This window comes from Myotis nattereri (genome assembly GCF_964212035.1).
Source record: "Myotis nattereri genome assembly, chromosome: 3".
NCBI classification, from domain to species: domain Eukaryota; kingdom Metazoa; phylum Chordata; class Mammalia; order Chiroptera; family Vespertilionidae; genus Myotis; species Myotis nattereri.
In genome coordinates, this window is record NC_138077.1 from 182,847,524 (window position 1) to 182,875,363 (window position 27,840).

The 27,840-nt window shown below is 41.6% G+C and overlaps 1 protein-coding gene across 1 annotated transcript in view; it reads left to right on the plus strand.

Moving 5' to 3' along the window:
* Positions 1 to 27,840, plus strand: part of AGBL4 (AGBL carboxypeptidase 4) — a 999,231-nt gene that overhangs the window by 538,661 nt on the left and 432,730 nt on the right. Inside the window, exon 5 of the mRNA XM_081087168.1 lies at positions 25,530 to 25,746. Coding sequence (XP_080943294.1) covers positions 25,530 to 25,746 — 217 coding nt within the window. The remainder of the gene's footprint in view (positions 1 to 25,529; positions 25,747 to 27,840) is intronic.

Here is a 27,840-nt window from a genome sequence, read left to right on the forward strand (position 1 = left end):
AAGTACTCAAATATTAAATATTGTTATTAAGGGAAAATATTTTTGTGTTTATTTATTTGTTGTCAATTTGTGAGCATCCCTTACATGAGAGGTGCCAGGTGTACCAAGAGAAATAAGGAAAGCTCTCTGTTCTCAGTGGCTGGTGAGTGCAATGGAAGGAAGAAAGTAAAAAGTTCTCAGACATGCTATGTTTGAGATGCCATTAGACATCCAAGTAAAGATGTCCTGTGGGCAATTAAATATATGCCTGAAGCTCAGGGGATAGGCAGGGCATGAGAAACTTATGTGAGAGTTAGCAGTATCTAACTAGATTTTAAAGCCCCAAGATTGGATCAGAGTGTAGAACAGGAACAGAATGCATTCTGGCCTTTAGTGAGCTCACTGGTGAGACAGGACCACTCCCCTGTGTATTTAGCCATTTCCTTAGCACGTGATGCAGAGTACTGGTCAGGAGGTAGTGTAGCATAGGTTACTTCTCAGGCTTGGGGTTACACACGTTGGGATTCTAATTCTGAAAGTCACTAGTAGGCTGTGTGGCCTTTGAGAAATTACTTAAACTCTTAAACCTTCTTTTATTCTTGAAAGGGACATGTTAATAATGAATGAAATGTGACAGTGCCTGTTACATAGTAAGCCCTTAATAAATGTTTGTTGCTAATATTAAAATGATCATACTTATTAATGTTAGGAACTCACTGCTTCCCCCCTTACCTATCTCCTCTTTCCTCTTCTCCTCCCCTTTCCTCAACTTGGGCATCTTTGAGAATGAATGAATTTGGAAGCAAAATGATTTCTTTTCAGCTCTTTACAATATCTCATTTAATGCAGAGAGCAGACTCTATTTTTACAACTGATACTATCCTTAGTAGCTGTTTATTTACATAGAATGTGCCTTCATTATATTTAATGTCTCCTTTTTAAAGAAAGTCTTAAAAAGAAAGAAATGACTTGGGAGAAACAATGCTTGGTCAAAAAAGTGATTTGGAAACTCATCTATACTAATAAAAGGGTAATATGCTAATTAGATCGGGAGACCTTCTGGACGTCTTTCTGGACAAAGCCATGGTGGCAGGGCTGAGGCAGAGGTGGTTAGGGGTGATCAGGCTGGCAGGGAGGGCAGTTGGGGGTGATCAGGCTGGCGGGGGGGGAGGCAGTTGGGGGCGAGCAGGCCAGCAGACAGAGTGGTTAGAGGCAATCAGGCAGGCAGTTAGGTGAGCGGTTAGGAGCCAGTGGTCCCAGATTGCAAGAGGGATGTCCAACTGCCACAGGGATCGGGCCTAAACCGGCAGTTGGACATCCCCCGAGGAGTTCCAGATTGGAGAGGGTGCAGGACGGGCTGAGGGACACCCCCCCCCCCATGCATGAATTTCGTGCATCAGGCCACTAGTGAGTTAATAAAAAGCCATGTGCTTGGCTAATTTCCACCCTTGTTTTGCAAATATACTTGGAGGACTCAACACAGCTTTAGTCTGAAGATGCATCTGTGTTTATATAGTATCTATGAGTATGATTAAAAAATACTCATGTGAAGTGCAGTTTTGTAAATAGAATTGTATTTCAAATGAGAAACTATATGTAAAAATCTCACACAGAATATATTGTGTGGTGTACTCTTGATGTGCCCTTGATGATTTAAATCTGACATGTTCAGTAAGATAGAACACAGCAATTAGTGAGGTGATGGTGGTAAGTACTCAAATATTAAATATTTTTATTAAGGGGAAATCTTTTTGTATTTATTTATTCCATATCAATTTATAAGAATTTCCTATGTGAGAGGTGCTGGGTGTACCAAGACAAATAAGGAAAGTTCTCTGTTCTCAAGTGTTTTATATCTAACAGATATACACACACACACACACACACACACACACACACGTTCATTGAAGTGATAATAGATATTATGATTAAAAAAACAATCTCTTCAGGGAATGGGGACAGTGGAATACTACACCTAATTAATTTAAAAATAAGGCACACCTATGGATATAATTGGGTATATTCCCTCTAGCTTGAAGTCTCCCTCTAATTGCTTCTGGCCAAGGGGAGCACTGGCAGCCAGCATAGAATGATGGTGCTTATTGATCAGGTAGGAGGGATGCGTGACAGTGAATCTTATGAGGGAAATGCTTGTTTTATGGCATTGTCTGGAATGGCAACAATGAGAACCTGGAGCACTGTGGGAAGCTTTTAAATATTTAGTCTGTGCCAACCCACCATTGAGGTATTTGTGTACTTAACTTGATAGAGAGATGAATTATATATGGGAGTCTTTTCCTATCATTTGCTCTATGTGTGTTGACAAATGCCCCATCATTCTCTAGGAAGGACACGCCACAGGAATTACTGCAACACTGCAGACAATTTACTTGCAAGGTTTTATCCCATATGCTTCATTCTCTTCATCACAGCTACCTTTTTATTTATTAAAACACAATCACTGAACAGGGAACTTTCCCAGCCTCCCTTTCCTTAAAGTGGCGTTTTAGGACTCAGGTCAGATGCACTCCCAATGATTTTGGTCCCAAGATTTTGTCTCTTTGAAGTATAAGGCAGCTCTTGGGCAGCTCAACACAATAGCCAACAATTTCAATGAAAATTTGATTCTAAGAAAAAGAGAATATATTTAAATATGTTGAATTATTTAAAATTGATAGCTAAAAAGTCCACAATTTTATGCCAGTTATCAGTGCATTAGGTTAGATTTTGTCTATTTTTCCATGGTTAATGGTATCTCTATTCACATTTTCTTTCCCTGGCCATCTATTCTGGCACATCATTTTGTCTTAATTTTCAAAATAGCATATCAGATTATCCTCTGCTTAGTTAACTGTAGCAATAAAATATTATGCATTTAATTATCAGGGTGGAATCTCTGTATTCCAGGAATTTGACACAAAGTGGAACCTCAAATTTTTTGCTATCTTATTCTAAATTTCTAGTTGTAAGAAACAACATTAATGGAGACCTGCTTGGTGATACATGGTTTCCCTCTCCTTGGATCATGCTAGATAATCTGAGAGCTGCATAACTGTACTACATTATCATCATGCTTTGTAGAGTTGCTTTTGTAGAAACGTCCTTTGATATATTGCCCTTGGCCTGCATTGAGGTACTCCATAAAAATAGTCTTATGAACTTTCTTAATGAATTTACTCTAAAGAAGGTTAGAAAATACTTATGAAAGCATGAGAAATATTTATAAAGTTTCATGACCAGGAAACATTGTGAGCAACTGGCTTATTTTTGCCCCAACCAACTGAGTTATTTTTTTAATTTTATGAACTATGTGACTGGTCCTAGTTTCTTCTTTGCTTTGGCTACTAGGAAGCTCAAATTTAAAGTCTGCTTCTAATGGACTTTATGGTATGGATTTGTTTATACAACCTTATTTCAAACTTTCATTTTCCTGCCCAGGATTTCTTATCTTCATTTCCTCTTAATTATTATTTATATTTATATATTTTTTATGATAAATTGCTTCAAATTTATTTTGGACCTAAATCTACAAACGCATACATAACACACACTATGTCATTTTGGCTATCATAAGGTCAAAGGTATAGGAAATTAACTGGATCAATCATATTCTATCCAACACAGGAGCTGACTCCAGCCTGCAGGCCCCAGGCCAGCCAAGGCAGGTGCCAGCGGGGGCCCCCAAATTGCCCCACTGGTCGCCCCACAGAAGGAGGCGACCAGCAGTAGTGGCAGTGGTGGGGGGCAGGGCTGGCAAGCAGGTGGCGCCAGGCTGGCCAAGGCGGGTGCCAGCGGGGCCCCTCCAATTGCCTCGCTGGTCATCCTGCAGATTGGCTCTGATCGCCAGCCAGGCCTAGGACCCTGTCTGTGCATGAATTTCATGCACCAGGCCTCTAGTTTCATAAAATACTGGTTTGGTGGTGATTACCTCCTTTAGCATTTTCTTGTCTGTGAATCTTTTTATCTGACCTTCAATTCTAAATGATAGCTTTGCTGGGTAGAGTAATCTTGGTTGTAGGTCCTTACTATTAATCACTTTGAATATTTCTTGCCACTCCCTTCTGGCCTGCATAGTTTCTGTTGAGAAATCAGCTGACTGTCATATGGGCATTCCCTTGTAGGTAACTAACTGCTTTTCTTTTGCTGCTTTTAAGATTCTCTGTCTTTAGCCCTTGGAATTTTAATTATGATGTGTCTTTGTGTGTGGTTCTCTTTGGGTTCCTCTTGTTTTGGACTCTCTGTGCTTCCTAGACTTAGAAGTCTATTTCTTTCACCAGGTAGGGGAAGTTTTCTGTCATTATTTCTTCAAATAGGTTTTCAATGTCTTGCTCTCTCTCTCCTTCTGGCACCTCCGTAATGTGAATATTTGTACACTTGAAGTTATCCCAGAGGCTCCTTACACTATCTTCATATTTTTTTTTTCTCTTCTGGTAGGGTGTTTTTTGCTTCCTCATATTTCAAATTGTTGATTAGATTCTCAGAATCCTCTACTCTACTGTTGAATCCCTGTATATTATTCTTTATTTCAGTTGGTATTTGCCTAATTTCTGACTGGTCCTTTTCCATATACTTGGCATTCTCACTAAGTTTCTTGAAAGTCTCACTAAGTCCCTTGGAGGTTCCTAGAAGATTCTTGAGTAGCCTTATAACTATGGTTTTGAACTCTATATCCCGTAGTTTGCTTTCTCCATTTCTTTAATTTGTGACATGTTTCTCTGTCTCCACATTTTGGCTGCTTCCCTGTGTTTATTTCTATGTATTGGGGAGAGCTGCTATGTATCCTTGAGTTGGTAGGGTGGCCTTGTGTAGTAGGTGTCCTATAGGGCCCAGTGGCTCAGCCTCCCCAGTCACCTGAGCTGGGTACTCTAGGTGTACCCCTTTGTGGGCTGTTAGCACAGTCTCTTAGTTGAAACTTGATTGCTGTTGGTGTCACTGGGAGGAATTGACCTCCAGGCCAATTGGCTGTGAGGATCAGTTTCAACTACAGTGAGAGAGCTGCTGTGCAGGAGATATCTCTATGGAGCAGAATTTGCTTCAGTGGGGCTTTGGTGCTCACTGAGTCTGATTCTTGAGTGTGTCACTTATGGATGTGTAGAGTTGTAATCTGGTATGGTCTTACACTGACCACTGGGTACACCGGCTCTTGGGTCTCCAGGGAAGTGCAAAGTCAGCCACTGCCAGGGACTACCCAATAGGAGCTACAGAGAGATCTTCAGATTCCTCCTCTTTGTATCGGGTTTGGAACTGCCCAGATGAGGCCCAGCTATGAAGCAAGGCTGGTGCTGGGTCTTGGGTCTTTTATTGATAGGTTTGGGACTCCTTGACTCAGCTGCAGCTTGAGATTTTTCACGGACAGACCATTCATATGCAAAAGCCGCTATAGGCAGCTTCGGTGTGGTTGTAAATTGGATGAGGCTGGCTCCTAGAGAGTCACCAGGGAAGAGCAAAAAGATATGGCTGCCAGTCATCCCTGTGACCAGGGAGGTCCCAGCACAGGAACAATGATCCCTGTGAGTACCTCTGCCTGGGAAAAAGCTGCCCTCAAGTTCCTGCCTTGATGCCAGATAAATGTATCCCCCAGAATCTTGCCCTGGTGCTGGAGCTCAGAGGAAACAGGACCTTGTAAGTTCAGTTTTTGGTGCTGACCTTTTATAGGAATGGCTGGGTCTCCAGCAGCCTCTGTATCACTGAGCTCCAGTCCACATTGGTTTTTACAGGTCTGGGACCCTGGGCTGGGGGTCTGGTATGGGGCTGGGATCCCTTGTTCCTCCGGGCAGCCTCCACAGAGTTAGTCTCCCTCACAATTAAAAAAGCAGCACACATGGGTGCTGGACCAGCCCGTTCTGCACATCTGCACTTTCTACCAGTATCAGTGTGCTTTCTTCTTTACTTCTCTAGTTGTAAGACTTCCATTCAACCATTTTTCTGGTGGTCCTGGATGATGCTTGTTCTATATTTTAGTTGTAGTTTTGATGTGGTTGTGGGAGTACAGGCGTTTACCTATGCCCCCCCAGAACACTTCTTATTGTGGTCAGGACATCTGTATTTCTTGCAAGACTGAATTTCTTGGGGTAAGAGGACAGGGTTCTATCATATTCATCTGTAAATTTCTTATACGTGCAAAAATGCTCACAAAGAAGTGCTGAATGTGTGCTTGAGTTTGCATTATCCAGACATAGCTGTTTTCACTGAGTCTTTTTTCTAAAAAAAAAATGGGAATTAACCAAATTTCTTAAATTGGCAGTAAGTTCATAGACGAGGCTGAAGTTTGCTTTTCTGCAGGCTGTGCCTGTGGGCTGCTGGCCATTCAAAAATGCCTTTGATCAGCTGAGTCCTTGCTGCTCCCAGGGACAGGGACACTGGTACAGCTCCAATCTGACTAGTTTTCAAGTAAATGGAGATGCAATTTCTAAAAATAAGGAGCCAGAAAAAGCAAAGTTGCCACTCCTTCCATTCTTACTCCCCAAAATACACATTCATAATGTTGGAAATACATCTTCACCAAGCTGCAAGCCTTGGGGTGGACTGGGACTCATTTTTGAGAAATATCACATTCTGTAAGGTCTCAGCCCAAAAGAACAGGAACCATTGCTGAATTTATTTTCCAAGTCATTCCTGCTCCTGGCACTGAAGCAAGCCATGCTCTCTAATAAATCTTCCATTGAAGTCTCTCTCTCTGATCCCATCACCTTTGTCTTCACCTTAAGAGATTTCTTTTTTCTTTTTCTCTCTTTTTTTCTCTATTGCAATAACTTGTCAGCTTGCAGAATTGCAGACTATGTTCTCAATCTTATGCTTCAAGTTAGAAAACCAGCTAGGAAGAAATGCCTGCCTCCCTATCCACTCAGTGTCACATCTCTCCTCTCTTCACACTTAACCCTTTCCCACAGCCTCCCCCAACTCAGACCTAGCTCAGATGCCTCCAAGACCTGTCCTAGGAAGGGCTGGGTTGCTTGTGACAGCTTTTGATAGGAAGCTGGCTGCTGTTCAATAGTCCTGCCTGGAAAAGAAATATATCTGTTTCTTCTATTTTAGCTAACACTTCTCTATCGTCTACTATGTGGATCTTCTCCCTCCCTTGGTGCCATGGTAGTCAAGGCAGAGGATGCAGATGCAATGCAGGAAAAGTTACTTGGAGAAAGTAGAGCATATGTTTGATACATTTGATTGATGACAGTCCACCTTGTTCCCTATACTGGGTTCAATCTCCTCTTCAGATTCCTCACCAATGATTCCCACATAAAAACTACGCTTCAGCTCCATGGCCCAGTTTTCTTGAATACATATTGTGTACTGTCATTTCCAGTCTTTGTCAAAAACACACCCTCTGTCTGAGAAGTCTTTCCTCCAGGAACCAAAGTTTAATCTACTGTCAGAATTCCGTTTGAAGCCATCCTCTTCAGGAATCTTTTCCCGATCACGCCACCTCTGTCTCCTGCAGTTCCACATTACTTAGTAGGGTAGTGTTCTGTTTTAGTGTTACCTTCTGCAGTTGAAGCCCTGACTAGCTGTGTGGTCTTAAATGGCACCTTTCAGTGAACCCACTACATCTCCCCTCACACACTCCTATTTCTTATTCAATTCCAGAAGCAGCCTGAGCTGCTCCTACATAGAGGTGCAAATAGCAGCTATATGATTTGAGGCTATCATATGATCTAAAAAAGTTTTCTTATTTCGACTTTGGTGAAAGCTTTAAACATATCTTATAAAACTGATAACATTATAATGAAATTCTTAGATTCATAACCTCAAACTTTGGATTTCTAGATTGTCAGTTTTGTAATGATCCTTTGAGGATCAGCTAGTTTAATATTGTTTTGTTTTTAATTTAATCTTCTTATTTTTTCAGTTGGAGAAATTGCTTTTCAGAGAGGTAAATGAGTTGGCAAAGACCATATATGAATTTTAAAATTTTTTTTATCAACATTATTGTTCAACAACATAATTGTAATTATCTAGAAGCCAAGTGTGGCTTATGTTGGTGTTGTTTCATTGTCTCCAGGTAAATTGCTTATGTATATGTATGTAAGATACTGTTTCTTCAGTTACTAAGAATAGAAATCTATTCCATTTAGCTTAGTGAAAAGGAAATACATTTCACGGATACTGGGGACTTACAGAATTAATGGGAGGTGGGGAGAGACCTGGACTTGAGGGTGAGCAAGAAGTGAAGAGCTTTGGCGCCAGGGAGAGGAAGCCACCAAAGTGGCCTTTGAGTAGAACAGTCTGGTCAGAACATGAAGGAACATAAAGTCTTTCATTATTTCCTCTCTATTCAAGATGTTGATTCCATAGAGGTCATATCTGATTGGGCCAGATAGGGTTATGTGCCTTGGCATGGGATAGCAAGGCCTTTCCCTTTAACACCATTCAACTATCTCCAGTGATAGTTGGAGGAGTCATTTAGATGGAAAACAGTTTGCACTTAGGAAGAGGAACTAGATGCTGAGCAGTCCAAATTTACTGATGCCTCTACAAGAACCCTTCATTCAAACAAAGTGAAGTGGACAATACTGATATTGTAGAGCACCAGTGCGTGTCAGGAGTTTTTACATGTATTTTCTTATTAGATTCTTTGAATAAATCTCCAAGGAAAAGAATATCATTCCCATTTTTTTAAAAAATCAGTGAATTGAGGATGAAAGAGGATAAGGCAATTGCCTGGCAAAACTAGGAGATTAAGCCAGATCTGTTTGCCTCTAAAATATGCATTCTCATTAACACTTTAAGCCTTTATGCATGTAAGCAGGGATGGGGAACCTTTTCTTCTTTCAGGGGCCATTTAGATATTTATAACATCATTTGTGGGCCATACAAAATTATCAACTTCAAATTAGCCTGCTATATTTGATCAAACAATTAACCTTACCCCTAATTCCTTGGCAGTGCCAGATCAAATGATTTCTTGGGCCGGTCTCCTCCCCTGATGTAAAGGAACTCATGCAATTCCTGGTACTTAGTAGGTGCTCTGTCCTGAAGGAGCAGGAGCTGCAGGGAAACATTACTGACGCTTGCTATCCCCTGCAACACTCTTCCCCCAGAAATCCAATGGATTCATCCCTTCACTTCATTTCGGTATCACCTCATCAGAAAGGCCTTCCTTGACAACCTTTTATAACAGACTTATCACCCCCTCCTTTTCTTTCTATTCCCATAGGCTGCCTTTTTTTCTCTGTTGCATTTATTACTGCCTGATATGTATATGTATTTGCCTATATGTTCTTTTCCACAAAAACATAAATTTTGTTGTATTACTAAATTTTCCTCAGCATTAAGAACCATGCTTGATACATAATTGTTTGATGAATGAACAAAACAAATATAATTAGAAGAGCAGTTCTCAGCTCTCTCTCTAACCATCATAGTTTTGGTCCAGTCATTTCCTTCTCCTGGCCTCAGTTGTAAAATGAAAAGGTTGAGCCAAATCAAACCCAACCCTTCTTTATCTGTTTCTTGGCATCTGAATTCTGTTTATTTGTTTATATTGTGCTTTTATGCCTGTTTGCTTTCAAAAAAAACTAAAAAAATAATTGATAGACACTGGACTAGATGATCCCTGAAGTCCCATCTCTCTATAAAAGTATATGGCGGTATCAGTGTAGTGTTCATAGACCTCCCAGATAGACTACAAAGAAAATCTCTTGAGAGATTTTCCTCTTTTACCTTCAATTCTCTGATTTTTAAAAAGTTTTCCACTTCCTATACTTTTGGTTCTCAAATTTCAGGAAGCTTGTGAATGACTTACAAAGTTCCTTTATTCTTTTCAATGACCAAAAGCTCTTTATTGAGTCCATCTTATTATTTTAATTAACACAATAACCCTGAAAAGTAAGAGGTTGTGAAATAACATTAATTCACAGTTTCTAAGATTAATTGCACTGAAGTATGAAAGCTCTTTCATATAATTTTTTTTAACTGTGAAGATAACTGGCTCCCAGCTTTGTAGGGAGCTCAGGTCTTACAGTTGTCGTCTCCTGCAGTAATTATTCTGTGCCATTCACAGGCAGATGATAGGACTGAGAAATTGACTTAGACACTGTCTTTCATGTGATGAAGACCAAAATGTCAGAGCTGACTCCCGTGAATCAGCATTTTCACTGGATACTGTGTAAGGGAATAACCTGATGCGCATAACCAATGCCCCTTAGGAGCCAATGGCCCTTCAGTATAAAGGGTCACTTGAGAATGTACTTGAATCCATTAATGGCTCTTCACTTCCAGTAGGGTCAGTCTTTACTCCACAATATGGCTTACAAGGTACCCTCCTACCTTCCTTTCGACCTCATTTTTTGCTAATCCCTAACTTATTCCCTCTCTCATTCACTCATTCATTCAATTAAAATTATTTATTTAGTTATTACTGTGTACCAGATTTTGGTAGCAACTAGAGCTTTATGATGTGCAAATAGAAACATGGCCTTATGGAAAGAGGAGGAGTGGTATCCTATATAAGAAAAGCCTAATATGCTAAGTGTCTGACCATTCGTTCAACCATTTAACCAGTTGCTATGATGCACACTGACCACCAGGAGGCAGATGCTCTGACCTGCGGGGATTAAGTTAGCTTGCTGCTGGGGTCTGGCCAATCAGGACTGGGTGAGTTGGGTTGGACATGCCCTGGAGCTCTCCCATGGTTCCTCCCTGTCCCCGATCGTGCTCATGCACCAGTGGGATCTCTAGGCCTGGCCTGCGCCCTCTTGCAATCTGGGACTGCTCAGGGGATATTGGAGAATCGGTTTTGACCCGATCCCCGCAGGCCAGGCTCAGAGACCCCACTGGTGCATAAATACATGCCCTGGGCCTCTATAGTTAAGCTATAATAAAGTATGATTCATGTTAACATAGTGTAGTACCAGGATCACAGAGAGGAGAGAGAGGACCTAACTAGGGTAGGTGGAGGGAAGATTTCCAAGAGGAAGTGAGACCAAAGATGAGTAACTCTAGACATAGCAGGCTGGACATGGGAGACACTTGTTAGTAGGCTCCTATGATTTGACAACTCAGCTCACCTGTAGACTTAGTCCCAGCCATGTAGGGAGCTCAGTCCTATTCTGCAGGTAGTTGATAAGAGGCATCGGTAAGATGACATTTCCTCCAAATCTCAGCATTTTTTCTCAGAATCACAACTAAGTCCTGACCTGACTTGGTCTTCTATCCAGGATGATGGATCTTTGCTTTACCTTTATCTCTGACTCTAGTCCCCACCACCTGCTTGTTCTGATCCTGATAACCTAGTGCTTTTTGCTAAACTCATCCCTCTGGGGTCCTACAGCTGTCGTACTACTGCGGTAATTCTGGCACCAAAGGGAAGACTGCCCTTCTCTGTGTCACACCTGTCCAAGACTATGGCATATCTCAGTCTTTGTTTTTCAGTCAGTGCTTTGCCTCCCCAGCTCAGATATCACACTTCACAGCCTGCCACTCACTCCCTGTGCACCCTCAGGTCGAGATCAGTTTTCATGAAGAGCTAGGCTTCCTGGCCTGGCTTCCTCATTCATTGATGGACCTCCTAAGGGATAACCTCTCAAGTTTCCATTTTTCTCCCTATGTATTCATGGCAGTTTTTCATTCCCGAGTCCCTTTATCATAGTAGGAAAGGGTAATTTCCATGTGACCTGGCTTGGAACCTGGTATGTACATCTTCTCTGCCAAGCAATCCTGCTCTCCTCCACCTCACTGACTCTGACCATATCTTCACTCACTTGAGACTTTCTGCCCTGTGGAGCTGAAAGTGACTTGCTACCCTTGCCCTCTGACCCTCCTTATTTTTCTCCTTGGTGATCTACTTCCTTTGCTGCTGACTCAGTCTTAGCTCCAACATCATTGTCTCTCATCCCCTGTTGTTCTGAGCTTGGAAATCTAGTTTTTGGACCAGATCATTTTTCACTTTTCTTTTTGGCTAAGCTTCCTATATCTGGCAACCTGGAATTTAGGCCATTTCCTGGCTTCCTTGGACTACAGGTCAGTTGAACCTGCTCTCATGATCTATCCCTCTCAGTTTATCCCACTGGGGTCTCTGTTTATCTCACTTAATGAACAGGTACTCCCTGTGCTAGGATTTGGTTGTGAGAGCAGGTGGGGAGGAGATTCTCCAGATGGTCCTATTTCCCTACATTTTGTCTGTTGCTGAGTGCTCCACCTCAACCATGGCCATGCCTAGCTTATAGTGTCCCACACTGTGAGTACAGGGGGCCAGTCTACAGCCACTCTGCACTGGGAGGCCATTCTGATGAGAGCCCTGCTGCTTAGTGAACCAGGCCCAGCTCTACATTCAGTCTGGCAGACCTCAGAGTAGGTCTTTACAACTGAATTATGTTTACCTATTTGTTTATTTTGGTTATATTCAGATGCCACGCATCACATGGTAGGGCTTGTCAATGGCTCTTTTGCCTTAAAAAAATCTGATCTGATGGTGGTGTAAGGAAAAGCAGGAAGAATCCAGAAACAAGCCAGGGCACTACATTATGTGGGAAAGGAGAGGAAAAGAAGCCTTTGTCTGGATGATTAATGCCTTTATCTTCTCTCTAAGATAAGCTGGTTGTGAAACTCCTGCAAAATCTATCTCGTAGGTCAGCTTAGAAACTCCTCCACCACAGTATGCTTGCCTACCCCAGCTCTGCAGGGAACCTACTAGCCAACTGTGGCTTTAGAACTTCTTGTTCCAAGTAGGTCACTGACAATCAGCCTTTTTACCTCTCTGTCATTATCTCCTTACTCGCATACATTCGCTTCATGCATGTCACAAACATCTACTATGAGTCTACCATGTGTCAGGTACTAGGTTATTCATTAATGAACAAAAAGTAGATATTGTTTCTACCTGCATAGAACTGTAAACTATAAGTAAGCAAGCACAAATGCACATATAATTGTAATTGAGGTAGTGCTTTGAGAGAAAAGACTTAGTTGCTCCAAGGGAGACTAACAGGAGAGTCTAATTGAGGTGATGATAGGAAAGATAACATGAGCTAAAACAAAAATGACGGCTAGAAGTTAACTAGGCAAGAGAGGCAGTGTGGAGAACAGAAAGAATAATTATTCAGAAGTCTTTAGATAGACTATGAACTTGGTTCATCTGAGGAAATAAAAAAAGTCATGTTAAGGAGTTTGGATTTCATTTCAGCATAATTGGAAATTATGGAAGTGTTTTAATTCAGGAAATGACGTGATCCAATTTCGTTTTGAAAAGGCCATGTGGAGAAGGGATTGGCGAGGAGAAGAATGAGAAAAAAGGAAGCTGAGTAGAGTTGGGGACTTTTTCAGCAAACAAGCAAAAATATGAAAATAGAGACAAGTAGATAGATTGGAGATAACTTTTAAAGATAGAATTTCAATATAATTTAAAGACCTTAGTAAGATTGGGGGATATAAAAATTACAATAAATGGTATCAGGCCAAAAAATAACATTGACTTCTCTCTTATTTTCACATCTCATATCCACTCCATCAGCAGATCCTATAGTCTTTGACTTCAAAATCTATTCCAAATTCCACAACTTCTTACCACTTCCATAGCTTCTGTCCTAATCCAACCCATTATTTTTTTTGCCTGGACCTAAGTATTCTCCTTGCTTTCACTCTTCTCCCTGCCACAGACTGTTTCTCTACTCAGGGGCTCCTTTCAAAATGTAACTCAAATCATTTCATCATTCTCAGTATTTCTAAGTGGCTTCTCATACAAAACTCCTACCAAGGCCAGGAAGGCCCCATAATCTTGTCGCCTTTCTCCCTTTCTAACTAATTTTCTATCAGTCACCACCTTATTCCTGTTCAATCACACTGACCTTCTTGTTCCTATAGACACAGGAAGCTTACTCCTGCCTTGGGACCTCTGTGCTTGCTATTCCAGATGGACCACTGTTTTCTCAGATATATATATATATATATATATATATATATATATATATATATAGAGAGAGAGAGAGAGAGAGAGAGAGAGAGAGAGAGAGTCATTCAATTACCCCCATTACTCTCTATCTCCTTACCTTGCTTTATGTGTAATCATTACACTCATCATTACCTTACACTACGTTATATATCAATTTGTTTGTTTATCTCTCTTTCTCTCTAGAATTTAGTTTCCATGGAATTACTTTTTTACTTCTGCTTCCCCCACATCTTGAAGAATGTTAGCATAGGAAGAACCTCTCAGGCAATATTTATTGAATGAAAAAATGAAGGAAAGGTAAAAGAAAGACATCTAGGTTGACTCTGAGGTTCCTGGCTTGTCCAGTTGGATGAGTGGGGATGATGGGCTATTTACTGCGTTGGGAGCATTTTCAGAAGGCCAGGTTTGGGGGAGGTCAGGAGATCCATTTAAATCAAGTTGAATTGGAGACATTCAAGAGGAGCAATCAGGTTGGTGTATAGGCAGGACCACATAATTCATCCTCCCAACTGAAAGTGAAGAGGGAAACTAAAAATAAAATTGTGTGTATTTTTTGAAATATTCATGTGTTAACCACCAGCTCTGTTATATTGGATTTTAAAAACAAATATTTTAAGCCGAAACCGGTTTGGCTCAGTGGATGGAGCGTCGGCCTGCGGACTGAAGGGTCCCAGGTTCGATTCCGGTCAAGGGCATGTGCCTGGGTTGCGGGCACATCCCCAGTGGGAGATGTGCAGGAGGCAGCTGATCGATGTTTCTCTCTCATCGATGATTCTAACTCTCTATCTCTCTCCCTTCCTCTCTGTAAAAAATCAATAAAATATATTTGAAAAAAACAAAAAAAAAAACAAAAAAAACAAATATTTTAAAATAAAAATTTATTATAAAAATAAATACCCATGTACATTAAAGCAAAACTTTTTTTAAAAAAATACCTGTATTTATTTTCTAAAACCAATGCAGTTATTTTTGGCATATTTTCATTTGTTTCAGTTTCTTAGCTACATGTATATTTAATACAATGTCATTGGTATTTTTGTGAAGAATATATTTTTCTAATATGGTTTTATTATTTTTAGTTTTTTTATTACCTAACCTTTAATCTTCTTCAGCATTGCATTTTATGGTTAAGTTTGAAATTGTTGACACATTCAACTGATTCTTCTTTATAGATCATAATGTTGTTCAGTAAAATCTAATATCTCTATAGGTACTGAGGTACCTAGTAAACTTAGAGCACATTCTCCTAAGTACAAGACATGATCAGTTATAAGCTTTTTAGTATTCAAATATGTAAACATTTTAGTCCAAATGATTTTATTGCTACTATCTTGTTTACTCCCTTCAGAGACATTTTCCTGGATACATTTTTTTTAATAAAATAACTTTGGTCAAAGAAGGCATTTCATCAAATGCAGATGCTGCAAAACTGTAGGCCTTCTAAATTTTATTTGGCTCTGGTCCAGAATATAAATATCCAATTAAAAAAGGAGCTTCATCAAAAAATCCTCCTCCTAAACTGTGATATCTCAAAGTATAGTCATTGAATTTCAAAATTATATCTGTACTCCAGTTGTGCTTTCATCATTTAATTTGTGCAGTTCCTCCCTCGCTTTTGTAGAGATAAATGTCATGTTTTCTTATTTGTGAGCTCTGTTTTTAATAATTGCAATTTGATATAAGCTTTAAAGGCTGAAATACATGGGTGCTTCACTTATTGAATATTTGACGAAAAATTTCCAATTGATTTTGAACAAAATGCAACCAAAATTGCGTTCTTATTTAGAGGTCTCATTAACAAAATGTAGGGATCTCATTAACAACAACACACAAAAAAATAAAATCAAGGTTGATTAACAAAGCAGCATAATAAGGCTCAAAATCTCTAAAATCCCATTGATGGCAGACAGTAAAGAAAATAAGCATGGTCTGCCTTCCTGAAACCTAAAAAAAAATATTTTGCATGTTGTTTAGCGTTAACAACATAAAAAATTATATAGTGCTCTTACTTTGTATAAATTTTGAGAACTGTAATTCCTATTTTGAAGGTAGAAAATAAAAGTTGCTTTGGATGCAGTTATAATTTACTAGAGGCCCAGTGCATGAAATTCATGAACAGGGGAAGAGGTACCTCAGGTTGGCCTGCACCCTCTCGCAAACTGGGACCTCTTGGGGGATGTCCGACTGTCGGTTTAGGCCCTGCGATATCAGCCTAAACCGGCAGTTGGACATCCCTCTTGCAATCTGGGACTGCTGGCTCCTAACCGCTCACCTGCCTGCCTACCTGATCACCCCTAACCACTCTTCCAGCCTGCCTGATCACCCCTAACTGCCTCTGCCTGCCTGCCTGATCACCTCTAACCATTTGCCTGCCTGCCTGCCTGATTGATTGCCCCTAACTGCCTCTGCCTGCCTGCCTGCCTGATCGCTCCTAACCACTCATGTGCCTGCCTGATTGCCCCTAACTGCTCATCTGCCTGCCTGATACCCCTAACTGCTCGCCTGCCTGCGTGATCACTCCTAACTGCCTGTGCCCTCTCGCAGTCTGGGACCTCTCAGAAGATAACGACCTGCTGGCTTAGGCCTGCTCCCAGGTGACAGAGGGCAGGCCCAATCCCTAGGTGCAGTCCCTGGTCAGGCTCAGAGCAGGGCTGATTGGGGAGTTGGGGCGCCGCCTCCTATCATGCACAGAGCAGGGCGGTCAGGAGGTTGTGATGCCACCCTCAGTCACGCTCAGGGTAGGGCCGACTGGGGGGTTGGGGCACCGTCCCCTGTCACACTCAAGGCAGGGTCAATGGGGAGGTTGCAGCGCCACCCCCTGTCACGCACAGAGCAGGGCCTATCAGGGGGGTTGGGGCTCTGTACCCTGTCACGCACAGAGCACGGCCAATCAGGGGGTTGGGGCACTGCCCCCTGTCACACACAGAGCAGGGCCCATCAGGGGGTTGGGGCGCCACCCTCTATCATCCACAGAGCAGGGCTGATCAGGGGGTTGGGGCACCGCCACTCTTACACTCAGGGCGGGGCCGATGGGGAGGTTATGGCTCTACCCCATCACACACAGAGCAGGGCCCATGGGGTGAGGGCGTTGGGGCGCTGCACCCTGTCACACACACAGCCGCAGGACGATCAGGGGGCTGGGGAGCTCCCCCCTATCAGGCACACAGCAGGGCTGATCAGGGGGTTGGGGCGCCTTCCCCTGTCACGAACAGAGCAGGGTGGATAGGGAGGTTGTGGCCCCGCTCCCTGTCACACACAGAGCCGCAGGGCGATCAGGGGGTTTGGGTGCTGCCCCCTGTCACACTGATCCCGGTGCCGGGAGGCCTCGCCGCTCCGCTGATCCTGGTGCTGGGAGGCATATTACCCTTTTACTATATAGGGTAGAGGCCTGGTGCACAGGTGGGTGCCGGCTGGTTTGCCCTGAAGGGTGTCCTGGATCAGGGTGGGGGTCCCCACTGGGGTGCCAGGCCAGCCTGGGTGAGAGGATGATGGCTGTTTGCAGCTGGTCACACACCCTTCAGGGTGAGGGTCCCCACTGGGGTGCCTGGCCAGTCTGGGTGAGGGGCTGAGGGCTGTTTTCAGGCTGGGGGTGACTGAAGCTCCCAACTGCTCCTTTTTTTCTTTTTTTTTTATTCTGGGCCAGCTTTAGCTTTGAGGCTTGGCTCCAACTCTTAGGCCTCCGCTGCTGAAAGTAGGTTTCTGGCCTTTGCTTCCAATGTTGCGATTCTGCTGACTGAAGCCCGGCGAGTAAAGCAGGTTTCTGGGGTTTTGTTTAGCTTCTATATTTGTTACATAGTTGCTTAGAGTTGCAGCTCAGAGGCCTGCAGCGGCAGGCGGGGAACGTTGGAGTCCTCCGTCACTGAAGCAAGCAAGCCTCATGTTCGCTTTAAGCTGCCTGGCTGCCGGTCGCCATCTTGACTGGCAATTAATTTGCATATCTCGCTGAGTAGCCAATGGGAAGGGTAGCGGTCGTACGCCAATTACCATGTTTCTCTTTTATTAGGTAGGATATGGACATCTCAAACAAATTTAAAATAAATTTCTACAAATATTTGCTTTTACCAAAATTTGTATTTATATTGTCATAACAGAAAGTAAGTAATTTTAATATTAATATTGAAATTTTCAAACTGAATTATCAGCATTATTACCAATAAGGAAGTATTTTACCTTCAACAGAATGAAATTCCAAGAGCTTGACTATGAGTCTATGAATTGGATGGCAGTAATTGAATTACATTGGGATTAAGTTAAATTGTTTTCTATTTGAAACATCTGATGACACTGACATAAAACTGCTGGTTTTAGTTCTGCTAATAGAAAAAAGACATTAACTTTATATACAAGAAAACTTGGAATTAAAAATGATTGAAATTATATTAGCAGAATAGTCATGTTCTAAATAACAAGTGATACCATTTATCACTCTGAAATGTGGCTTTCACTTAGGGTATCACTGTTCTTCTAAAATATTTCAGTCATTTTTCTTCTATGCTCCTACTTTTAAAAAATATATATTTTTATTGAGTTCAGAGAGGAAAGAAAAGGGAGAGAGAGAGATAGAAACATCATTGATCGGCTGCCTCCTGCAAGTCCCCTAATGGGGATCTAACCCACAATCTGGGCATGTGCCCCAACCCAAATGGAACTATGACCTCCTGGTTCATAGGTCAAAGCTCAACCACTGAGCCATGCTGGCCAGGCAATGTTCCTTCTTTTACATGTGTGAACTGTAGCCTTTGGATATATGTTTTCCTTAAATAACTGTTAAATCAAGTAGATGCTGATGTTTATTTAGCAGAGTTGTGTCTTCTGGTTTTTACGTGGTCATGTTATCAGTACTCCCTTCAGTGGGTTATACTATAAATACTGAGAAACTTTTTATGCAATGTTCATCACTTAATTTCATGAGAAATAGAAAATTAGTATTTAAGTTTTCTAAAACATACACTTTTAAAATTTGAGCTAATTGCTGGTTTATTGAAATATTTTTTTAAAGTGTAACAAAAAGAAAATAGTTTTAGATTTACATCATATGATACATATGCCAAAAGCAATCAGATTATTCTCTGTAAGCAGGACTACTCAGTCTATTTCTCAAACATACTTCCTATTTACCTACCCTATAATTTTCCACATTTCCTATTGATCCCACCAACTAGTGACCTGGAAGCTCCATGCATCTGGCAAGTTGCTGTCTTTGGCTGCTGCAGGATTGGTTGGTACCACAGGCTACCTACCAGCAGGGGCAACAGCTTTGAATACTTCCCCACCACCACTTGGGACCTGAAGGAGTTAACTGCCTTTTTGTATCAGGATGGACATGCTTAGTTTTGTGAGAGATCACACCTCCTTGTAAAGCAGGTATTGGTTACATTGGGTCTGGGAATGGTCAGAAAGAGAAAATGAGGCTATCATTGGTTTTCTTTCATGACTGTATTGGTAGTTTTGAAAACATAGTTCTTTTCACCTAAGAGTCATGACAACTATAAAAGGGACACATTATAGTAACCACATTCTACACAGAGGCACCAAAAGGAAAAGAGTCCTGCCTAAGGACAACAGCTTAGACCATAAGCTAACACCTAGTTTTTGTCCAGTGTTTTCTCCTTAGGCATCTGGATTAGAGAAGACAGATAGGTGACTTAGAGGCTCTCCTGCTGGCTGGGAGCCTGCCCAGAGAGTTTCTGGCTGCATTAGCACTCTGCCAGCAGCCACACGTAGGTAGGAATAGTGTTGCTGCTCATGACCAGGGGGAATAATCAGTCTCAGCTATTTCCAGGCTCTAAACCAGCCAAAGTAATTGGGTTTAATTTTAATTTTTTTAATGGCTTGAAATTAATAGAAGCAGCTGCTGCCACAGTGTGTAGGTGTCCTCCAGAAGGCAGAGTCCAAAAAAAAAAAAATTCTACACATAAAATAAACTCTGAAAAATAAACAATAGAGTGTGTAGGACAAAAAGGTTAATTCAGAAATCAAGCAGTGTGTTTTTGTTATCCAAAACTCTCTGGCAATATGTGGCACTGTCTCTCCCCTCCCACCAGCAGTGCCCATCAGCCCCTGATAAGATGGTAATCTGATTAGACACCAGTGTAAAAATGTGTTGCCTATATCTGAGCACTCCCTCACTCTCTCTCCCCCTCCCTATGACTCACCCAGAGATTAACTGTGACAAAGTGAGGAGAAAGATAAGAATAGATATGCTGGTGACAGGAGCCCTATTATAATTATTCAGGGCAGATAAGATTGGAATTAGGAGCAGGGCCTGTTTGCCTAGGGAGGGTGGATTTATAATGTGGGCATCCATGCCAAGGGTCTGGCTGTGCCAGATGCCAAAGAAGAAAAGGAGGAGGCCAATTGGCTGAAACCAGGTGATAGTCTGGGTTGTTCCAGCCAATCATAGACTAAAGGCCATGCATTGGCATGGATGACAAACCAGAGACTCAGTTGCCCTCATGATGGGAAAAGGAATTGAAATCTTACCTCTATTTCAATCCTGTGAAACCAGATGCCAGTTTGCTTCCCACATCTAGGGAGATGAACTTGTGGAACCAAGAGACTGTTTCTGCAGTTGGAATTATTGAATGAATTTCAGATAGCATAACCTTGGTATGGGGGAAGAATATATGTTTATCAATCAAACCATACTGCACATCAAACAAGTAGCACATTATTCGCATACAGGAGGTACGTAATATATGTTACTCCCTGTGGAGGTATCTGAGTGACTTTGTTTTGCATACTTCCTTTAGGATTGCAACCTGAAAAGATTGATTCTTTATTATTCTCCTTTCTGCTAATTTGAAGGAAAAAGTTTGTCTACTGTTAAAGAAGACCCAGGGGTTGGAATTCATCTACCTGTATCCCTATTTCCTGCTTGATTGGAGAGGAAATCAGGGCTCCCGTCTTTCCAACTCCTGAGGAGGGTATAGAATGTTGTTGTTTTAGAGAACCCTGTACTCCTGTAGGTTCTGGGGTTCTCCTCTGTGCTCAGGTAACCTCCAAAACAAAGATGCATTGAACTGACATTTTGGAGAAAAGGCACAGAGGATGGTAAACGGGAAGAAATCATTCATTCATTAAGTTATAAATTCACTCATTCATTCAACAAACATCTTTTGAACTCCTCATCAGGGCCAATCTCTGTGCTAAGTGCTATTGATTTTGAGATGAATCAGAAATAACAGCTGTATCTGCAATTAGTATTTAGAGTAATTCATTCATCCTGGAGTTGCTGACAAAGACTTCAAAGAGAAAATGTCATGTGAACTGGGCCTTACTTTTCTACATAAGAATTCATTATATAGAAAAAGTATGGGAAAGGCGATTAAAGATAAATCAACACTTTAAAAAGGCAAGAGGGCTTTTGAGAAGATAATGCATTCAGGGAAAGCCTCACAGCTTCACATGGGGAGTTCACAATCTATATTGGCTGGAGTGTCTAAATTATTTACTCTAGTTGTTAATCTCTTAAAGTTAACTCATGAATATATTAATTTATTCAATCCATAATCATTCTTGAGCATTTCCTTCATGCAAGGCTCTGGATAGATCCTACAGAACCAAATATGAGTAATATACAGACCTACTCTCATGTAGTGCTCAGTCTAATGCAGTCAAATGGATATAATGAAAATTGGGCTATCATAGAAAAGTAGGTATACTATGATTGAGTGTGTGTGCTCACTCATCCACATGTGCACACTCATCTGAATCTGAGGATGTGAGTTACAGGTCCTCTTCAGTCACCAGGAAGGATCCAGGATGATGGCTTGTTCCAAGAGCTGGGCCAGCCTGTAGTCACTGAGTTCTGAGAGCACACAGGTCTTAGACTCTTCCTGAATCTCTGGCGGGATCAGGTATTATGGACTCTTTCCTTCCCAGAGTCTTCAGTGGAGTCATGCATTCTTGACCTTATCCTTATGCTATCATAGGGATAATAGGAATAACTTCAGAGGATTGTTGTAAGAATTAAAGGAGTTAATACATTATAAAATACTTAGAATGGTCTAGCACATGGTCAGTGAATAATATAATTCCTAATATACATATTAAGAATTAGTATTATTATTATCATTATTGCCTTCATTGGTATCTCAGACTATCTGTGTTAAATGAGATCAGAAGGCCGCCTTGTCTAACCTCGCACCAAGTACGGGAACTTCCTGTATGGGATCCCTTGAAGCTTCCCACACTTGTCCTCCCCTGTGATGTGGACCTTTATGCTTTCCCTTCAGCCCAGTGTTAAAGAGTCTTGACTTCATGCTGAGGTGAGATTTGGCCCCTGTGATTCCTACCATTTATCTTAGGAGACGAGTCTCCTTTTTCTTTTACCATTGCTTTTTAGAATAAGCAAGTATTATTTGACACCTCTCTGTACCACTGCTAGCGAGAGAAGGAAAAGGTGACATTGTTCCTGTATTCAAGAATCCTACCTTTTCTTTGAAGAAACTTCCATTTACTTTTGATGCTCATTGTTAAGAAACAAACCAGGTGATAAGACATGTTTAAATATATGTCAAAGTAGAGAAAATTAATGAAGAATGAATAGTCAGAGAAGGCTTCTGAGGAGGTATGTTAAAAGATAGGCATTTATTTATACATTCGTTTGTTTATTAATCAATTAGTTAATTTAAAAATATTTAAACCTTTATTGACAATCTATAATATGCCACATCTGTGAGTCAGAGTTTACCAAGTAATTAAGATGGCAGGAGAGGCAGTCCAAGGTAAGGAAATACCAAATACAAAGACACAGAGGTATTGGGGGTATAACACAAAGTTGTGTTAGGGACTTAATTTGCTCATATAAATAAAACACAGGCACAAGGATGGAGAAATGGCTGTTGATTCTGGGATTATAGGGTGATCTCGGGGAGTGTTGTGGGCCAAACTGCAATGTGAGGAAGCGGAGTTGTTTGGAGAGTTTTAGGGCGAGTACTGTGCGATCAGATTTTTCTGGAAGCAGGAGGTAAAACTCTGAGTCAGGTGGTAAGGGGAGAAAGCTAAGTGACAAGATGCTACAGGGACCTTGAGCACAGACTTCAGAGTTGCACTAGCCCAGTGGTCAGCAAACTGCAGCTCGCGAGCCACATGCAGCTCTTTGGCCCCTTGAGTGTGGCCACGAAGTTTCAATCGCACTGTATGGGCGCGCCCACACGTGGTATTTTGTGGAAGAGCCACACTCAAGGGGCCACGGTTTGCCGACCACTGCACTAGCCTATGTCTGCTACAGACTGCTGCTTACTAACATTGCAACCCCCGGGGAATTTTACCTCTCTGAGCTTCTATTTTCTCAGCTGTGTAAAATGAATGTTAATAGCCCCTAGCTCAGAGAGTTATTGCAATGATTAAATGATAATGCATATAAAACATTTAACACCATGCCTGAGACAGTGAAACTATAAAAAGCAAAATAAGAGAAAACCAGAAATGCATTCCAAATGAGAGACACATTTCTCCCACACACTCCCATTCCTCTTTTCCTTTATTCTTTGCACTACTAGTACTTGAAAGCCCTCATGAATTTGTCCTGCTGAGCCCTTCTCACATAGATTTTTGTTTGTGCCTGTAGCAGGGTCTGGAAAATCTAAGCCCTGAGCAACATCTCAGCTTCCTTGAATGATTACCCCAGGGCCCATTACCTTCACTCTGTCTGCAAATCGGGTTAGGCATCCGACCCACTCAGGAGGGAAGCTGTGACAGCTGTAGGCATTAGATGAATTCTCCTGATAGCACATAATCAAATTTGGTGGATATGGCAGGCTCTCAGAGTCAAGTTACTAAACTTGGCTAGAATAGGAGAAAACTGAGGTGATTAGATTTAAAGCATGGGCCCTTATCAGATATACTAGTAAATGAAGAGTTGAAAAGATCAGCATCATAACCTGAGGGACCTATGACTGTAGGAATCACTTGGGTATGAAGGCATGCTCACCTTGTGCTCTGGGAGGCTTAGACTCACACCTCTGAGTCAGGGCCTGAAGTGACTATCACAGAACTTTGGCTGGAGACCTCAAAGCCACTTTCACTAGCATTCTCCCTGCATACAACTCTGAAACCCTGAGACTAGCTTATTCCAGCAACCTCCTATTCCTGCACGTTCAATCACATTACAAATGTAGACCATCATCTATCCTCTCTGTCTGTTCTCTCTCCAGCTTACTTCTCTGACCAAACTTTCCAATTTCTCCTTTGAGGCAGCTCTATGGTTAATCATCTCACTTTAAAAAAAAATTTTTTATTGATTAAGGTATTACAAATGTGTCTTTATCCCCCTATTGTCCCCTCACCCCCCCAGTCTTGCCCTCACCCTCACCCCCTGTTGTCTGCATCCATCGCTTATGCTTATATGCATGCATACAAGTCCTTTGGTTGATCTCTCCCCATTACCCTCACCCTCCCCTACCTTCCCTCTGAGGTTTGAGCATCGGATTGATGCTTCTCTGTCTCAACCTCATGCCTGGTGCCCTCCTCCTCACACTTTCCTCCATATATTTCTGTGCCTCTTGGCTTCTCAGTTGAATGCTAAGCCATTCCAGGTGAACCTCAGAACTCCCATCCACTGTGCCAGAACCCCTTGCCCCCCAAAAAAACAAACAAACAAAAAACGTGTTTGTCCTCAAGGATCTTCCAAACTGATCCTAATGGATAAGACTTAGGAAGCAGTCAATAAAAGAGCAAGTTACTACAAAATGTGGGAGCTGAACTGGCCTCAAATTGTCAATGGATGATCCTGGAAAAGGCACAGTTTGTGAGGGGTTTTGTACGATTAACAGGATTTGAAGAGACAGAAATGAGAGGCCTTCTTTGTACGTGTGAATGCTTTCAATGTCATACAGTGTGGCGGGGTGTAGTGAACCTGTGAGGCGTGAGAATATAAAGAAGTTATAGGAATTATGACTGGAACATTTTGCCTTTTCTCGTGTATGGTTTTAGTATTCCTTTTTGGAGAATGAGCATGAGGGCTTAGCAAAATTGCCTGCACAGCATATTTTAAAGCAGAATTTCCCAAAGTGCTCTGTGGAAAACTAGTCTCGTGAAATGTTCTGTAGAAAAATAATAGTAATCATCTAAAGAAGTGTTGAATAATTCCTCCTCCCTTGAATATTCACAATGCACATTCTTTTGAGAGGTCTGAAATAGTCTTGTAATACAAAGACCTGACTCTCCTAGAAAAAGCAGGCATCCCGTATTTATGTCATTATACTATCACACTCTTTATTTCCCGTCAAAGCATTTTTAGAGTCTATGACTATTTTGTATACTTAGTTTTAATATTTTATTGAGTGCTTCCCACTATAGGATATACTCCATGAGGACAACACCTTGCCTATCTTATTTACCCTCACACATCAAGAGTCTAGCGTGATGCCTGGGCATATAAAAGGTGCTCACAATAAGAATAAACAATGAATACAACTTGCTCAGCTTTCTGTAACATTGCATTGTCCAAGCAGCTGACAAAGGGTAGGGCTGGAATTTGAAGAGTGCTGCCAGATTCCAGTCTCTTGGCGACCACAGGTGGTGTGAGCTGTTGCCTCTGGCCACGACCTGGAGTCTTGATGTTACAGTTTTTCTTGTGCATTTATTTCTGCTTATTCCCATTTGAAGCTAGAATGATTGTCTGAAATACCCAAACGTCTTTCTTTGTATCTTTCAGGCAAAGGCTGCCACCTAAAAATGTTTACTACTACCGTTGCCCAGACCATAGGAAGAATTATGTGATGTCCTTTGCATTTTGTTTTGACCGAGAAGAAGATGTTTACCAATTTGCCTACTGCTACCCATATACATACACCCGCTTTCAGCATTACCTTGACAGCCTGCAGAAGAGAAACATGGATTATTTCTTTCGGGAGCAGCTGGGCCAGAGCGTGGTAAGGCCCATTCAGAGACAGGCAGCTGTGGGGAGAGCATGCAGTGGGTTTTCATAGAATGCAAATAATGGGTACTGGTGCTCTGTAGACTCTGTGCTTTGAAACTTTTAAAAATCGTTGTTTTTAATGCGTAATTCATTGCTACAATATGGCCACCAGGAAGCTACAGAATAAGGTATAAGACAGATGTGTATCCTTTTGAATGAAGCCGATAAAGATCTCTCACAAAATATGGAAGTTTTGCTAGTTTCCAGAAACTCTGAGAAAAAGAAAATGCTTCAACTGGGTGACACAAAGGGCATGGGAGCATTTTATGAGTGTGAGCCTCTGAGATGAAGAGCAGATTTGTTTTTTAGTGAATTTAACTTGCCCACAGTGCAGGTTCTCAAGTGGTACACAGTTTGGATGTACTACCCGCAGTGTGTTCTGACTCCGCTGTCCATCAGTTCCCAGCCCCTCTTCCTTCCCCTGGTAGTTTCCAGGTCTGGACATTTCAGTCATACACTCTGTATCAGTTTTCTGTTGCTGATGTAACAAGTTGCCATAAACTGGTAGCTTAAAACAACACCAATTTATTATCTTATAGTTTAGGATAAACTTGGTCACACTGGCCTAAAACCAGGATATCAGCAGGTCTGCATTCCTTCTACAGGCTCTTCTACAGAATTCATTTTCCTGTCTTTTCTAGTTTCAAGAAAAGGGGTGGGGAATGTACAGCTCAGGCTGTATAAGGCCCACAAAATCATTTGGTCTGGCCCTGCCAAGGCAATCACAGGAGGGACTCAAAATTCATGAATGTAGGAGCTTTTTTTTTATAGCAATATAAATTTATATTAAGTTCATTATATTTAGCAAAGGATGTGACGAATATCCAAATGGCCCATGGCAGAACACAGGTTCCCCACCCCTGTTCTAGAGTCTGCTTGCATTCCTTGGCTTGTGGTTCCCCTCCATCTTCTAGGCCAGCAATGGTGGCTTGAGTCTTTCTCATGCTGCATCCCTCTGACACCAAATTTCCTGCCTCCCTCTTTCACTTCTAAGGACCCTTGTGATTTATATTAGGCTCACCCACACAATCTGGAAGAGTATGTCCACCTCAGGATCTTTACCTTAATCATGTCTATGAAGTCCCTTTTTTCATGTAAGATAACATATTCAGAGGTTCTAGGGATTAAGATTTGGACATTTTAGGAGAGGGGTGCATTGTTCTGTCTACCACACCTTTCTCTTCTCCTTTCCTCTTTCCCTCCCTGCACAACCCAGGGTCTGAAATTGTTCTTCACATTGGATGCATAGGTTTTGGTCTCTGTAATCAGCAATACTTTGATTACTAGTAAAGAATAAGAAATGATAATTTGGTTTGACATTTCACTCTTCAACAAATGTGGATTGTGCTTCTGAAATAGGTATATTGAGCACTTTAATGATCCTAAATGAAGATACTGGTGGAACTGGCAGAAAATACTATACTTGAGTTTCTGATACATGTTGGTGGAAAAATGTACTTTGCCCAGTGACTGTGGGTTCCATCTAGAAATGGGTTCCACTTCTAAATAAAATATGTCAAGACTAGACTGCTTGAAAAACATAGTGTCTGGTCCAGGATACCGCCCCCCCCCAAAAAAAAAGAAAAAGAAAATAGATACATAAAGAGGACTGTGCATAGCTCAGGTACATGAGAACCAAATCTTGTATCAAAAGTTAGTGGTCGTGATGCTATTCTTATAGTCTGAGATTCTCTATGCACTAAATTTTGCTAAGTATCTTCCCTTTACTCTAACCCTTTACTCTAACACCCTTCTTAACGATGATGCTGATGGGTGCTGTATGTCTAGTGCCTACATATTTTGAACTGAAAATTGGGACGCATGTTGTATCAGCCAGCCTGCTAGCAGGAAACAGATGGCAGCCTCACATTAGGATCATTTGTGTTGGGCTTAATAAATGGGCTATTTACAAGGTGTGGGCAGTGTGTGGGGAAACCACAGGATATAGTGCCATTCCCTGGAGCTAGTAATAGCTTCAGTGGTGTGAAGGGAAGGAATGGTTACCAGAACCCAATAGTAAAGAGTCATGTTGTGGGCCACCTTGAGT